This window comes from Notothenia rossii (genome assembly GCF_949606895.1).
Source record: "Notothenia rossii genome assembly, chromosome: 4".
NCBI lineage: Eukaryota > Metazoa > Chordata > Actinopteri > Perciformes > Nototheniidae > Notothenia > Notothenia rossii.
The window spans coordinates 65055340-65072877 of NC_136902.1; the positions used below are offsets into that span (position 1 = coordinate 65055340).

The window sequence follows — 17538 nt, forward strand, 5'->3', positions numbered from 1 at the left end:
GGTCAATACAAGCGCAAACTTGGGTTGTAGAGTTCAGGTAATTCAGACACACAAACAGTTCTTTTTTCTTCCTGCCTTGCCTTCAGGCTGCATTGTTTCTATTGCCATTGCAGGTATTCGTCACAGTCTTTGGGTGTGAGCCTGCCAAGCGTGCTGTGTCCGCGCTTTGCTCAACACATGATATTGTAAATAATGGATTTTACAGCGCACAAGTGCTGTTGTCGCATTGTGTCTGGAAGGGCCTTAAGCCAGCCACATTTTAAAATGTCCAATTTGTACATGTTTTGGCCCTGTGTCAACCATAACAACCAGTCTAACGGCGCATTTCAACTGCATAGGGTAGCCCCGTTTAAGCGTCCTTGATCGTCCTCAAGCGGCCAGGCCAGTTTTTGGTGGCCTTTCCATATAGCGTAGCACCGGCTAACGGGTACTTTTTCCGGCCCCATAAAATCGTGGTTCTATCAGGCCAGGGCCAGAGCTGAACTAGTGACGTCAACACTCTCGACTGCTGATTGGTCTGAGAGAATCGTCACAAGATCGCGCGCAAGATCATCCCTAGCGTTGCATATACAGTATATCTAGAAGCAAGCTTGCAGCATTTTTATACACAGCATTTTTGTAAACGGAGGAGCTACAAAAATGGCAACGTCAAAGAAAAGCACACCGTGGTCGACCGAGGAGGTGACGACGTTCCTACATCTCATTGGGGATGATAAAATCCAGCGGGACCTCGACGGAACAACTCGAAATGTGAAGAAAAAAAAAAGCCGATCGCCCCGCCTACACTGCGCTGCTACCCCAGGTCCTAAAATGTAATGGAAATGCGCCACGGCCTCGGACAGCCAGCAAGGCAGCCCGAGGACACTTAGGACGAGCTTAGGGACACTTAAACGGGGCTACCCCGCTGCAGTGTAATGTAACATAAGACACAGCCAAGGGTGAGCAGTACGGTTAAGAAGCCACCTTTCTTCCAAATGTCTTTCAATTTCTTTCATCTTTGCAATTAGATAACAGTGGTTTGATTGCAGGAATTCTGTTAGTGTCAAGATTTATAGATTAATACTTGAAAATAATGTTTAAATTACTGTGACAGCGAGTGATTTTTTAAGATATTTGATAATGATATCACAAGAGATTGTTCATGACTGTTATTTACATAATTGATCTTCACAATTTGTTTTTGGGGATGAAAAATATCAGGGAAAGTGTTGCTCTGCCAGAGCTTCCAGCCACTGTTGATATCCCATATTCACCATTGGGGGTGGGAAAAGTCTCACAATCTAGGATCTGCTCTAGGATTGTGGTTAACTGTGCTGGAAGACTGGCGTCATAGCCTCAGGGCTAAGTATAGTGTGTGAAGCTACTATCAAAGGTCTCTAAAAAACGGTCTTTGAACTTTTTTTACAGAGTAAAAGTTCACCATACAACACTACCTCATTAACAACCAGCTATTAGAAACAGGCTTGAACAGAATCAGAAACCAGGAGGTACCTGGGACCATCTTAAATAGACAAGTATGGGCTCAGAACAGTCTCATAATACACACATGCACACAGAAGGATTCACACTTGTATTTCATGATCCGCATAAGGATTCACACTTGTATTTCCGGATCCACACTTGTGTTTTTCAATGCAGACACAAATGTGTTCCGTTTCATATACATGTAGATAAAATCCAAACACAGAAAAAAGTTTTACATATGTATTTTTGATCCACACATATTTGTTTTCTGTTTAAAACCTCTGAACCTGCAAACACAAACCGCTTTCTGTGCACGGATCGCTGTGCATTCGTGTGTGGGTTTTTTGAGACTCCCCTAACGCTCACCTGATTCATACTTGTAATTTCTCTCATCTATAGCCAATCAGATGTCTCCTCCAGTCTAAGCCAATCACATGAGCGCGCCCCCACGAGGGTATGATTTATTGCGTTCATGACACTTCATATACGCATTTTGCGCAGTCCGGTCAGCTCGCTAAACAGAGGGCGGAGCATCAGGTGATCATGCAGAGCTGCGTGTCTCCGTCAGACTCAGCAGCTGATCTGATCTCTCTCTCGCGTCCGGTTACACTTCACTCACGTTTATGTCCATATCAATCAGATCCAGCTCTCCTGTTAATAATGACCGGCGGGGCTCCCCCCGTTGACAGTTCACTGTCTAGCACTGGCTTCGTAGTGCACTGATCGATTAGGCTAAGCTAACCTGTAGCTGCTCCCTCCACACTCACAACAACTTCATACAGGCATAAATAAAGCAGCTGTATTCGCCATACAGGAAACACACATTTAAAACGGTTTTGCCTGCCGTTTGTGTGTACACACAAGCATTCATCAATGGTTCGGAAAGTGGCGCTGTACCTTAATAATATAAAGGCTTGTATTTGCGTGCATTTCCTGTTCGGAAAGTGGCAATGTACTGAGAGTGGAGGTGTCCTGAGATTAGCGCCTGCAGGCAGGCTCCATGGACCTGTCAGCTCCGGACTGCGCAAAATGCGTACATGAGTACACCCTCGTGGGGGCGCGCTCATGTGATTGGCTTAGAATTGAGGAGACATCTGATTGGCTATAGATAGAAAAATGTACAATTACGAATCGGCTGACCATCAGGGGAGTCTCAAAAAACCCACACACGAATGCACAGCGATCCATGCACAGAAAGCGGTTTGTGTTTGCCGGTTCAGAGGTTTTAAATGGAAAACAAATATGTGTGGATCAAAAATACATATTTAAAACTTTTTTCTGTATTTGGATTTTATTTAAATGTATATGAAACGGAACACATTTGTGTGTGCATTGAAAAACACAAGTGTGGATCCGCAAATACAAATGTGAATCCTTTTGCGGATCATGAAATACAAGTGTGAATCCTTCTGTGTGCATGTGTGCATTATGAGACTGTTCTGAGCCCATAGACAAGGCACCAATCCTAGAATGCAATCCTAGACTTCTCCAAAAAGGTTGCAGTATCTCTTCTTTGTGCACACTCATCTTTTAACAAAGGCTGCAATTCAGTTGTCACACTTTGACAATGTTTAATAAGTCTGTTTGTTAAGAAGAAACTGTCTATGTGTGTCTACAAGTGTAAGTGTATGTTTTGTTGAAGCTGAGGTCCAAAGTATAATCATTGCTAATGGAGATTGTCCTGGTCATCTTTTGCTCGAGCAGTTTCAGCTCTTTAATCAAGGTGAGTTTCAGGAAAACCAAAATACATATTTGCCCTTTTTTAATGCTGTAACTCTGTACAATACCAATCACATTATGCAATTTTAATTGAAATGTTAATTTAAAAGTGTGTTGTCATTTGTGGGAAAGATTTGATTCTCGTGCGTTATCACTGATATGTTCATTATAAAGTTAACGTCAACGTTAACTTTGCTTTATATATTAAACTAAGTAAATTCCTACAGTCTAATTAAGGTTCTGTCTGGGTTGAAGGCAGAGGTAAAAAGTATGATAAGTTATTGACTGCCGAAAGTCTTGTTCAAGTTCTGTATACACTGTAAGTATAAGTATTGAACTTAAAAAACATAGTTATTACAACAGCAAGTTACACATGGCTCCTGCAGCCTCTTTAACCCTCTAATACTTCTGCCACCAAGTAATACTGGCGGTTCTTACATAACAATAGAGGGCTGAACATAAGAATATTAAGGCCGAGGGAAGTAGGTTAACAGTGCTGGTCTCCCATGACTTTATAAGAATGAGAGCTAATTCACTGAAGAGGCTTTGACAGAAAGAAAAAAGAAGACTTTACAATCTGAAGCTCTACATTCCAAGGGGACTGCAGCAGCCCCTTCTGTGAGGCTCCACTAGGGTGAGGGTTTGTGACTTTGCAGACCGTTTACATGCATAAAAACCTTCATAACACACAAGGGGACGGGTAATAACCGGAAAAGCATGACATGGGACCTTTAAGTACGATTTTGGGGTACTTGTACTTTACTTGAGTGTTTTTATTTCAGCCAATAATGTACTTTCTACTCCAATAAAATTATTTGACAAAGTTAGGTACTATTTACTTTACAAATTAGGATTACTAGCTAATATCAATATATCAACAAACTGATAAATCAACCATGATATATAATTATAGGTTAAGATGTCCAGTGGTGGTAGAAAAGACCGTAATTAAAAGTACCTCCATCTTTACCTGCTGTGATGAACACATTACGCAGCAATAATGATACTTTTGGAACTTTAGTTCAATTGATGCTAATACTTTTGCACTTTTACCTTGTACGACTTTAAATCCAGGACTTTTACTTCTAACAGAGTATTTTTACAATGTTGTATTTCAACTTTTACTTAAAATATCCGTCTCTGACTAATGGCCAGCTAAAATGTCCCAATAATATCGTTTATTAATTTAAAGGTTAATGTGACATAGCTTAGCTTTAGCATAATCATGTTCAACTACATTTAAAGTCCATGGCTTGATACCACAAATTACACACGATGTTAGAATTGCCTACATTTCAGGAGTGATGCTATTTACTTGACGTTATGATTAATGTGTTTTATGTAACAATAAGCTATTTTTTCTGCTTTGAAAAGTAGTTAAAAAGACGTATAAACCCACGGAACACACGATAAGACATGTTTCTCTGAGTGGACAGGGGACAGCCTGGACGGTGACACAAACAGGGAAAGATTATTCATAATATCAGTCAGTAATACTTGTCAAAGAGAGAAGCAACAAGAAAGCGGAATGAGGAGCTTACATTGACTGCTGTAGAGTGGAATGTCTCCGCGGTGTGTGTTTGTCAGGATGTTGCTATCCTCCCCGGCTGCTGCATTCAGGTTCAGAGTGTCTGCTCCAGCAGTCTGCCGCATCTACAGCATCGCTGCCCAGCCGAACAGAGCAGAGAGTAGAGCCGAGAGGGCGGGTCGGGGAAGCCGGGCAGGATGGATGGACGAGGGACGCTTAGCTAGTGTACAGACCCGGCTGTCAGTGACGGGTCACATGGGCAAGAAAAGGCTCTTCTGCTTCGTAGAAATGTGGATTTCTGCTGTTATAATCTTTATCATGGGTGACAGGTGTAGGCTTAAATGTTTATGTAACCCACATTTATATAACCTGAAGGCTTTATTCCTACTTATTTATATTCCAAAGTGGACAAAGTTAAATAATGTTAAACCTAAAGGTATGGTATTATTACTCCTATTATTAATTCTTATTCATTCCCTAATATATGTACAAAAATATAAAACTAATCATTTATTTATTTAAATATATTACAGTTGTCAATTGGTCGAGCCAGATTAATGCAAAGGCAATTTGAACACATGAGTGATAATCCATTCTTGACCTTATAGAAGGAGTAGTTTCGCAAAATTAATAAATAGCACATTTTAATTTTTTATAAGGTTTACAGAGCAAGATCAATACACTGAAAATGATTGTGAGATGCGTTTCAAAGTCTAGAAATAGCTAGTGCTTGGACCTGGAGTCAAGGTTTTTTGGACTGAATTTATTAACCTATGAAAAATGTGCCATCAAACTACATTTTGCTATCAGTATAACCCTTAAACTGCTAACGTTTAGAAATTCTAATTTGTTTTTAATGTATTATTCCCTAAATATATTGTCTTAAAACTTGAATAGCATATGTATACAGCAGAACTATGGCAAAGAAACACCTTCCCTTCCGTTCACATGTTCCCCTGTAAACATTATGTTTATGTTGCTTTGACACATCCTGTGAAAATTGGAGACACTTTTGAATTCCTCACAGTCTTGGGGGAAGTGACAAGTATGGCAACAAGCGGCAACTCCTCAACAAGGACTGCATATCTCAGAGACTGAATCTACCGCTACATATGTAGGCTACATGACATGTCCAGACTTGAAAAGGTACACACCATACAATGTATAGATTGACACTATCTCTGTTACTCACCCCCTCTTGTCTGTCATCCATCTCTGACTGCCCCCCACACATGCCAGAGGGGAGGAATTCTCGAGTAAACACACCTGGTGTCAAACACATGATGGGTCACTTCACAATAGTTGTTCCACACACGTCTGTTATGGATGGTACATCTTCATACCGGATAGAAAAAGGTTTGAATTAAGTGTTTCTAGTCAAATGCCCATAGAGTAAGATGTGACAGTTAGACTACTTTAAACAAGTCTTCCCTCCCAGAAACTTTCAAAGCGACACATATGAGCGTTTTTTCGGGATTGGGTTTATTGCTTTTTGAAGCGAGCTGGATTTTGGCATCATTCCTTTCTGAAAGCCATCGTGGTTCCTTTCTTCTTCTTTTTTTCAGGACGCCGGTTTACTTGCAAAAAAATAGCTAGAATAATGACATAATACAATTTAGGATTTATATAGCAGAATGAACTTTTGACATCACACCAATATAATATAATTTGCGGGGAGGAGACGAAAGGGAGGATACACGCGAGCAGACTACGCGGAAGTGTTTTCACTGCTCGTGTATAAAAGCCCCGCCCCCACCTTCACAGCTGGTTGATTTCAACAGAGGAAAACCGACAACTGGGAGATGAGTGGAAAAGCGTCACATAAATGTATAAGTGCTCACAGCTCCGTGGGAATTATTATGTGCCATTCATTTCTAAAAGGCTTTCACATTACTATAATTATATTTTTATTTAAATGTAGGCTACATTTTACACCAAAACGCAACACAAAAGCAGGACCAACCATCATACATTGAATTCCTTGACTAACAAGAGAAAGATTCATTCATTTAAATATTTAACCAGAAAAGGGCCAGTTCTAAAGGGTTATTCAGTTAAGCCCGATGAGAGGGGATACAGCTGTGCATATGTCATCATTAACAGACGTCGTTTAGGAGTGACATTTGAGTGAACGAGGACATCCCAATTAATAGCCTACCTGAGGACTCCTCTGTCCTCGCGTCACCTCCTCGTGTCTCTCGCTCGCATCTTACGGAGACGGAGCTAAGACGCAAGGAAGGGATGCAAGTGAGGGAAAGGAGGAGTCGAGGAGGGGTATTGGGATGAGGCTCCAGTCTCAGTTCAGGGGCTGCACCCTTCGGAGGCTGCATTTGTAGACCGCATACGTCACTTCCGCCGAAAGAAGGCTGTCACAAATTTTTTTTTAAAGAGGAGACTCCTCCGAATGCAGCCCACGAGTGCGGCATTCTTTTCCCAGATTTGAAGGATGCTGTCACCACCCGATCTTCAGCTCTGCCCGATCTGCAGTGCGCATGTGCGAGATGGTCCGCCATATTGGACAACTCCGGACGGCAACCGAAGTAGGACAACATTGACACAGTGGCTTTTGGCAAAGCTCAAAAATAAAACGAGAGAGAGATGAGTTATTGTTATTACAACGTGACTTCACTATTATTTAACAACTGTTTGTATTGGGTTCCTTTATTTGGGGTTAAGTACATTGTCAGAATAAGTGAGGCATGAATTTAACTTCTGTTAGACAGCTATCTGTCACGATCTGTCTGTGTTGTGTTTTGTCTTGTCTAGATCTGTCTTTGGTTTTCTGTCTGCGTTGTGTCTTGTCTAGATCTGTCTTTGGTTTTCTGTCTGCGTTGTGTTTTGTCTTGTTTAGATCTGTCTTTGGTTCCCTGTCGTTAGTTCCCCTGGTGTGTCTAATTTACCCGATTGTGTTCACCTGGTGTCCCTGTGTTTTCTCCACCCTCCTCACCTGTGTCTTGTTTGTATGATTAGTCTTGTGTGTATTTAAGTTCTGTTTTTTCTGTCTGTCTTTGTCGGTTCGTCTTGTGTTATGACTTGGTCTGCGGTGAGTGTTCTGTTCAGTCTTTGTTAATAGTTAAGCCTTGAAATAAAGGAGTTATTTTTGTCACTTTAATCTGCATTTGGGTCCTGCTTCCTACACACACCGTAACATTACGAACCGACCAGAGATATGTGCCCAGCAGATCCGTTTGAGCAGGAACTATTGGATTATACCTTTTCTTTGTTTGACTGCGCTAATCGATGGATGGGATCGGTCAGGGTTCAGCAGCGAGAGGCTGCTCTGGCAGATGCATGCAAGCTTACGATGAAGAATCAAGATTTGGTTAAATTCTTACCTGCCTGGCTTTTGGATTACCTCACGGTTTGTTTTCCCGATCCTGATAGACCCAGGTCTCCCAATTCCCTTTTTGATAATGGATCAGTCCATGTATCATCTGCATTGAGGGAATTACAACACAAAAGTCTTCTGAAGAAAAGATGGCAAAGAAAGGCAAGTGTCAGTTTCTTCTCTTATTTCAGTTTTTGTATTTTCAGATTAAGATTGACATGCTCAACATTTCAACTCTGTTATATGAATCAATAATGGTAAATAATTGTTTATTACAAAAATAAACAATAGTTTTGCAAAATATTACAATTGTGTAATGTCCTTGACTTCCATGTGGTGCCATATCTTAGCTAAACAAGGTCTCATGCCTACTTGTTGTTCAAAACTTCAACCCTGTTACATTTTTTCAAGGAAATTCCTAGTAATTATTTATATTTTGTGCCAGAGGTGGGAACATGTACTGTAAGTAGTCCACTACCAGATGTTATGACCAAACATTTTGGTTTCATTTTTCCAAGATGTAAAGACCCAAAAGGCACCCAATTCAGAGAATACTCAGAATTCTGCTTACTGTAAGTACACGTAAAAGTACTTGGTTATAATTAAGTACACAAAGGAGCTAAAGGTGACCTGTGCAGCAACACACTTCAATCAATATGTATAAGAGCTGCTAGATTAATTGTGCTGCTGTGATGGAATATGTAAGGAGAATAAGAACATACCATGTGGTCCAGCTGGAGTCTCATCTGCCTCCTGATCACTGCCTCTGTCCCTCTTTCTGACACTTCATCTTTATTCCAATCCTCACATAGCCTACATGTCTTCTTCTTCACTAATGTCTTCATCTCCTCCGCTTCCTCCTGCCCGGGTATCTTCAGTGAACTCTCTTTTCCTTTTCCTCTTTCTGTTTTTCCTGATCACTTCTCAGATATGTCTTTTTGTTGTTGTTGAATCACTCCAGCTACTCTGGCCTGCAAGAGTCTACTTGTGAAAACTGAAAAGCACTGGTACAAAATGATTGTATAACTTTACACGTTAGGGCCACGTACACTCTAAAAACAAATGCCTTGGCTCAACAAAGAAAATCAACGCAACAGTTTGCATCGATGTTTATTGAGTTAAGACAACTTCTAATGAAATTGTCTTAAAGCAACAAAGTTATTTGAGTTAGGGGAGAAGGCTTTTCCTCTACAATCAGAGGTGTTTTTAATTACCACTTACTTAATAATTGGTAGCATAAACACAAGTTTTGAAGTTGATTACTCAAAAGATTAAGTTGTTCAGACTAGTTTTACCACATGATTTAAAAGGGATTTTAAGTTGTATGTACTTAATTACCCTCATTCGGGATACAAGTTTTTAAGTTGATTAGTCCAAAAATTAAGTTGTTCCAACTTGTTTTACCGTATGATTTAAAAGGAATTGTAAGTTGTATGTACTTAATTACCATCATTGTGAACACACGTTTTTTAAGTTGACAACCATTTATAAATTAAGTTGCTCCAAATATATTGTACTCAATATATTTTTTTCTTAGCTTTTTCATGTTTTTGCCTTTTTTAAAGAAAGAAATTAATTAATTCCACAACAAAAATATTAGGTGATTCACTTTTTATTTTGAACTGCAGTTGTTTATTTCAACACATGATGTTTCAATCAGGAGAGAATTCATTTTGTTTGAACATTTATTGCCATATGATAAGATGCATGAACCCCTGAAATCACAGCTAGCTGCAGGAGAGAGGAGAACCATTTTATAGTTTGGCTGCAGCACGTTGATTGGCTGCTGGAGAATGAGGTGAATGTAATAGGTTAAAGAAAACGCCTGTGATGAGCTGATTATAAGCAGATGCGGAATGAATGTATATACCCAGTCTTCCTGAAAGAACTTGTACTGAGCTTCATTTAAATCTTGAAACAAAAGATGGATAACACAAATTTAAATTGCCCCACAAATAATAAACACATTAGCCATATTACCATCGGAAATGGGGACACAGCAAATAAATGCTGCCATCACATCGAAGTTAGAGGCCTTTGCATATTTAAAACCAGTGCCAAATATGTAAAGTTTTTGTAAAACTACAGCAACAAACTCTCAATAGGCTAGTTGCACAAGATGGCGTCTATCAACTTTCGGCGGCTGGGTGTGAGCCCGAGTACTTCCGGTCTTCGCCATCACTCACTGTACGGAGGCTCAGTCATGGGTACACATTATAAAGATATGTTGGGCAAACTCCCGTATTACATCTGTTAAAGCAGAAAGTTGCAAGCAGCTATTGTCTGAGATTGCATGATGTATTCTTGTTAGATGACGTGCCAAGAGTGAGGACTGTCTTAGGTAAGACAGCTTTTATGTGTGCAGCTCCACTTGCTTGGAACGTCTACAGCTGAAATTGAGCAATTTTATTTCTCTGAATGTTTTTAAAGAACGTCTAAGTGAAATGCTTTCTGAAAATATGTAAATTTTAAGTATGTAAATATGTTGTATGATATACTCTATTGTTTGGTTTTATGTTTCATGTGGAACTTAAATTGCTGCAGGTCTCCCTTGTAAAAGAGATCTATGATCTCAAGGGACCAATCTGAATAAATAAAGGTTTGAAATGAAATGAAACATTAGTCTACCACACAGAGGTCGCGTTAACCGAATATATTCCGTCTATGACGGATTTTTTTTAACAATGACGGAAAAATCTGAAAGCATTCCGTCATTTTGACGGATTAGAACAAACACAGAACGGCGCCAACGTTTCCCCGCAGCAGGGCTGCGGTGTTATGTCGTTTCCAGACCTAACTTTGCCGTACAAATCATTGAAATATCTGGGAGTTTTTGCTTTACGCTGTTGCGTGCTCCCGCAAGGTGCAGTGGGCATGCATAACACCGGTGTTGTGCCAAATTATGCACTCCCGGCGTGAAATGCACCCCTTGTCACGAGAACGCGCATTTGAAAATGATACGTTCACACCTTAAAACGATGCTTTAAACGAAAAGTAAACCTCCAGGGTTTTTTAATGGTAATTTGCAGTCGTTTAGTGGTAGGCTAGCAAGTCATGATTCTTGTGTTTAGACTTTTCGCTCCGTATTTTGATGGTTGGGGTGTTGCAATATACGTTGGTCAGGGGGTGTGACGCTGACACATTATTTGTTGACGCACAGGTAGCCCGAGGGGACGACATGAGCCGAGGGACCAGCTACCACTAAACGACTCGCAGTCTGAAAATTGTTGGGGCAGAATCTCTGCTCCGCGCCGTTCCTATAGGAGCGGGTTCTCAAAAGAAGGAAAAATTCAAAGCAGCCAGGATAAAGGTTAAACAATAATCTGCTTTAATGGTGGAAACATAAAAATACATCACCTAATCACGAAGCACTCTGCAGAGTACTCCGGGCTCAGGTTCTACCACCGTGTGAGACACGTCTCAGGAACGGCAAGTCAAAAACAAGAGCGCCGATCTTCAAAATGATCACAACATTTATACACAGGTGGGGAGGAGTTTTGTCGCTTGATCTTCCCTAGCTATTTCTTATTGGCGAGTTCACTTCTGAGCGAGCTAGCCAGTGAGTTGGTAGTTTTCCATTGGTCGGTTTCACTTCTGGGCGGGACCCCAGGTAGTAAGTCCGCAGTTGTTGATTCCATGTTGCTTCTGTGCGCGTGTGTGTTTCTGTCCCTCTGCCCTTAGGCAGATCCCCAATCAATGATTTGGAGTCATGACAGAGGACTCTTTGACAGGACACATACTCATTCCCCCTAAACATCTTCAACACACACATAAACATCGTATCATGTATCTTATCACAACAGTCACCTGTTTTTCTTTATGAAATCCATATTTGTAAATATCCAAACGCCATCATCCCATGACAGTCACCGAATCAGTCAACCAACATAAGTTAATTGTTCTTGTGGCTTAATGGCTTCCCTGAACTTCCCTTCACCCCAAAGTCAGCTTACTAGGAATGAATACATTTTATTGATAAGCTCAAAAGGACGTTTATCTCGTTTACTGCTGGGTGACCCAAGTCTCAAGGCCTCTTTTGGGGTCTGTAGGAGATAAATCATTAATTCTACAAGACTTTAACTGCCTTATATCTGAAAATGTATCTGGGAATTCCCCTGTTGATTGCAAGGATTATTGATAATTAACAGAGACCCTAGGGGCCTCTTCTTGGTATCTGCTAGGCAGAAGTCACTCAATGCAGAAATCACAAGTTTAACACACATTCTATATAAGGTGAAATTAAAATGAATATACCAGATTGAACTTTCCAGCCATAACACGTTACTTTAATCCTTCAAATAATTTAAATAATACTTCAAAATGACCATTAAAAAAAAACCTGAACGTGTAGTTTTCGTTTTAAGGTCTAAACCAGGGGTCGGCAACCTTTTTGATATGAAGTGCCATTTAAAAAAACAAATTTTATCAGCGTGCCAACGATCGATCGAGAATTATCAAAGTTGGGGGGGGGGGGGGGGTTGAGGAGCTTGACGCTCGTCAGCAGGAGGGCGGGGGAGCCTCGCTGCGTCCCTTAAGAGAGAGAGGGGTGTGGCGTGTGGATGGTACAGCGACAGTGAGGGAACGTGTGTATTTTTCTGGAAGTGAAACGAGGAAGCAGAAAAACAGAGGTCTGTGATGTATTTTGTGAAGCAGAAGAACAGCTAAATAAATGCAATGGCCTCCCAAGAAGAGCTCGCCTCTCTCCAGGCATTTAAGCTAAAGTGGGTTATTGAACCTGAAGCTTGTTGCTGCTGCCCTCCTCGACTACGGTCTGGGAGCCGACAGGAAAGTTCAACACACAGATGGCCAGTCCGCCCCTTTGTAGCATATTATTTCGATGATAAATGAGCTGATCGCCACTGGACTTTCAACTAAATACACAGCCACGCAAAAACTGCGGCATTTGTACAGCTCCTTATGGGTACTGCAATTAGAGAAGTGCTTTCCTCCGTGGTGAAACGATCAGCAATGCACCGCGGAGGAAAGCGGCAGAAAGTCACCTGGGGATAAAGAGAGCGGGGCTGCGTTGCGTGCATGGCTTCCTTCTGCAGGTAACGGGGAGACGCGCTCTGGCGGCGGTCTCGTTCAGGATCCGAAAATACAATTTAAATATTTTGCACACTTATTCCACTTATTCCTAGTGTGCCACTGGTTACGGGGCCGCGTGCCAATGCTGGCACGCGTGCCAGGGGTTGCAGACCCCTGGTCTAAACGTTTCATTTAGAAATGTGCGTTCCCTTGACACGGGGCGCATTTCACGGTGGGGGTGCATCATTTGACACAACAACGGCGCTAACAGTTCACAACCAGGCTTAGGGTCCATGTGGAGAGGTGCATCAGAAGAGTCAAAGAGAACAAACTATTTGACAAAGCCATACCACTGTGTGGAAGCATTGAGGAGCTCTTCAATGTGGCTTGCTTCCTGGTCAACTACCAGAACGGACCGCTGGTAAAAGCATGGGCAAGCCTGGGCAGCAATTAGTGATGGGAATCATGGCTCTTTGAAGGGAAAATAAGCGAAATAATCACCAGGATAATGACTGTATTGCCAGACCTAATGTCAATAATCTTCTTTGTAAACATGACACAAGGTGGCGCCATATCCATGTCAGTGAATGTACTACTTTAAATGTACCCTCTGTATGTGTTAAGTAAATAAAGTTGTCTTGCCTTGAATGAAATCCACGCAACTCTTTACCAATGACTGAGCCTCCGTACAGTGAGTGATGGCGAAGACCGGAAGTACTCGGGCTCACACCCAGCCGCCGGAAGTTGATAGATGCCATCTTGTGCAACAAGCCTATGGCCACCAATCTGCAGATCACACATCAATTTTACAAAATATGTAACAAAGATGTTTACACTGCCAACAGTCATTATTTCAAACAACACATTTAATGCAGAATGCTTGCTCATTCATTTGTTTCCCTCGACCACGATGGTTGCCATCGTATGGTCAGATCCTGGGGTGGACCGGTCACTGATGAAGGCGACATTCATGTCCTTTTGAAACACATTAAATAATAGGTTAGCGCATAAGAGATAATGAATTAGGTAACTGTATACTTTTTAAACTGTCACTCTTAGCTAATTCAGAGCCATTATTACCAGCTGCTAAAGCAACGCTGGTATTGTTTTCACATATTGAGTCTGCATGTGTGTGTCACCATGGCAATGTGGTCCTGAAGACACACAGAGGTGCTTTTGAGTACTTTGCCTAGTGTTTAAATCATAGGTTTAAATGCATGTGGACAGATTTGGTCAATCACAACCATGCAATTGTTAGTGTATCTTAACTTTTTTGCAGGTTCCATACAATATTTGAACTGGTTAAGTGAAGAGCAGAAGCCACTTTTCAAATGTTACACAATCCTTTTCCCATGCTATTGCTGTCAACACCTATCCATGCTGAACGTTGCAAAGATATTATTGATTGGGGCGTGGCCAAAAGTGCAATATGCTTCAACATGTAACTGACAGAGAGCAGTGCTTTTGTCCTGTGTTTACAGTGTTACACTGTGCCCATGGATTTTATTTTATTTCAAGATTTTTAATTACTTCGCTAAACTCCTTGAAAAGGTCCTCTTCCTTTTCTCCAAGGTACACGACAAGGCAGCGGATGGCTATAGTTCTCTGCATACTTCAATTGTATTGTGCTATCTTTGAAAAAGGAAAAAAAGAGAAATGACCTAAATGAATATGTTCTGAATGGGTGACTGCCAACAACTTGCATTTCAATGACAACTCTAAATAACGATCCTACCTCAAGAAGCATGTCCTTGATCTGCTTCACCAAGATTTTCTTTTAATAAAAAGCGATATCACAATAGTAACCACAGTATTTTTACTCTCCAAGTAGCCTCTACTACTTTGTATTCTCTCACATAACTATTCACAGTTCAAAGGCTGCTAATTTTGGTCAAACAGCAATTTGCCTATACAGTGCAACTACAAGGCTATCTACTGTATTTGAATGACAAAAGATGACGCAAACATTACAATGTCCTTTGTGTAGTATTTCTATTTGTCTTAACTGTCGGAACTTGTCCAGGCATGTTATGGGAGTGGACTTGACATCCTTAACTCAAGGTGTAGAACAATGAAGTTATCAAGCCAATTGCATTACTTGCTACAACTTGAATTCTGTTTTAAGTGAATTAACGCAGAAATCAGAGTTCAAATTACACACGATATTAAGTGGATGTAATAACAAACATTATTACGTCAACACAACTTATAAATTAATGTTTGCAACTTAAAATGTTTATCTAAATCAATTAACTCACATTTTTATCTTGCAACCATGCATTTAATTAAGTGGAGTTGAAAGGTCGCCAGAATTCGTTTTTAGAGTGTAGCTAATAAGTAGCATATCATAAATATAACATCAGAAAGTATTTATCAAACCCAGCTGTGTTCGGATCCAGTTTTTACGGTAAAGGATGTATCCTGGTTTAATTCATCTGGCCTCATTGCTGTGATGTGTAGTTTACGTGGATTAAATAGTACCGCATAGTTTAGCAAATTGATCGATCTCCCAGCTAGTGCTGTCTGCGTAGTATTTTGTAACGTAACGCCCCAAACAGCGACCGTCTGTTAAACGCTATTGATTCAAGCGGCTGCATTTTATTAATATTTAGTTCCAAGCTCTCGTCCTTAGTAAAAAAAAAAAAAAACGAGTGGAAGGGGAAATGCTCCCAGGGGAACAGGGGCGGATCTAGACAATATTCATGGGGTGGCAGGAGAATTTCAGGGGTGGCATCCCCTGGCAGAAGTATATGCTGATTTAATCGCAGTCATATCAATCAATGTTAACTTGGAAAGCCACAATATTGATATTTTAACTCAATAACAGTAGGTGACATTATTGTGGCACATCAGTAAAGCCTTAAATATAAATATATAAGGTGGCACACGTAATTTAATGAATTTTAACTGAATGAGTTGGTTTAACTCTTAGACCAGCAGGGGTACCAAATATGCAGACTGCTGCAATACATACATTAATTAACTGTCTCATCGATGTGTGTCTGTATGAATATGATAATATTAACAATCATATTATTCCTATCAGCTGTCAATCACTGTTAGGATTCACATATTCAGTGTTATTATTAAATAAACTATATTTTTTTGGAGGAGTTAATGATGAACGTTCCTCAAGATGCTTGCTCACCCTTCTTCAAATTTGAAAGATAAGTAATTACTATCATAATTCAAAAGAATCAAAGGAACAGTTCAGCGCCCCACAACTTCATTGCAAACAGTTACAACCTTGACTTTACATCAGAAAGAACAAACATTAAAGAAATGACTAACTGCATCAGTTAGGGTTAAAAAACGTGTATTCAGCTAAAACATATACATCACTGAAGTTATTATCCAGTGGAATGCCTGTAATTACTGGCCTAGTTAATCAAAGTGGTTACTTTTTTTTGGCTGGGCAGTGTAGTTTTACACAGTCTTATTTGACTTTCTCAGGACTTGAAACTGTTTTTTGGGGGCAGATCTCCACAAAGAAGAAACATATATTTACACATGTAAGGTCATCTTCTAAAACAGTTTAATATTCTCATCGACTCATCCGTGAGCAGAGCATCAAGTTGGCATGCCTATAACAGCTGAATGTGGCGATTACCATCTTGATCCGCAAAACGCCTCACAAACTTATTAAGATTTAAAGCTATGGTGCGTTTTGATTCAATGCTGAGTACAGCCAAACTTGACAGGCTCTTCTCTGTCATAGTAGACCTTAAACAGTTGCGGCGCCAGAGTATTTGTGTTGGGTAATCTATGGTAGGGCTAACCCATACAGTGGTGGGGCTCAAGTCAGTATTTGCAATGTCATTACAGATGGAGCACTGAATTTCGGACTCCAGCTTACAGCTTCCTGCCTACCACCAGCCAAAGACCAGTATAGAAGAATGTTAAGCCCTCCCACTATTTTCCAAGAGGGCGTTGCCAGATTTTCAATTTCAGGTTTTAACCAGGAGATGGCGCTTCATTCACAAATACAGAGACAAGTTTCATGGACTTTCAGTTGTGTTTTGAAGAGCATTTTAACACATCAATATTTTAGATCAACTAAAGTATATCTAATCTTGTAATTCAATAATATATAGTCTTTATATATTAAATAATCATAATTATAATGTAAATGTTTACATTACACTTCCTTATTTGTTATGCTCATACTTTAACCTTTACAATCGTTTGCTTTAATATGCAGTATATTTTTGTGTTTGCTTCCTCCTGCTCCCTTTCGGACACATACTGTATGATTTATTATTATTATTAATATGAAGATATTATTAAGATAAGATAAGATGTTACTTTATTGATTGAACATTTTAGTTTAGAATGTGCTGTCCCACAGTGATTCAGAAGGCTCACAGGTCACATTCCGACCATTATTTAAAACAATAGGTGCTTTCACACCTTCTACAGTTTGATTTGTATAGAGGGAGCTCTGTCAGTTTTCGAATTACTCATTTGCTTT

At 40.3% G+C, this 17538-nt stretch overlaps 2 protein-coding genes across 3 annotated transcripts in view; one reads left to right on the plus strand and one right to left on the minus strand.

Annotated features, from left to right (window-relative positions):
• The window catches only part of LOC307037049 (ATP-binding cassette sub-family G member 4-like), a 75111-nt gene extending 70323 nt beyond the window's left edge, over positions 1-4788 (minus strand). Inside the window, exon 1 of the mRNA XM_079677757.1 lies at positions 4725-4788. The gene's annotated coding sequence lies outside the window, so the exon portion shown is untranslated. The remainder of the gene's footprint in view (positions 1-4724) is intronic.
• A 2689-nt stretch (positions 4789-7477) lies between these two features.
• Positions 7478-17538, plus strand: part of LOC307035235 (uncharacterized protein) — a 31532-nt gene continuing 21471 nt past the window's right edge. The window contains exon 1 of one of the 2 annotated variants that reach the window (XM_079674326.1): positions 7478-8201. Coding sequence is in view for 1 of the 2 variants with exons in the window: in XM_079674325.1 (XP_079530451.1) it covers positions 7881-8201 (321 nt within the window). In the remaining variant the exon portion in view is untranslated. The remainder of the gene's footprint in view (positions 8202-17538) is intronic. The other variant, XM_079674325.1, reaches the window with a different exon arrangement.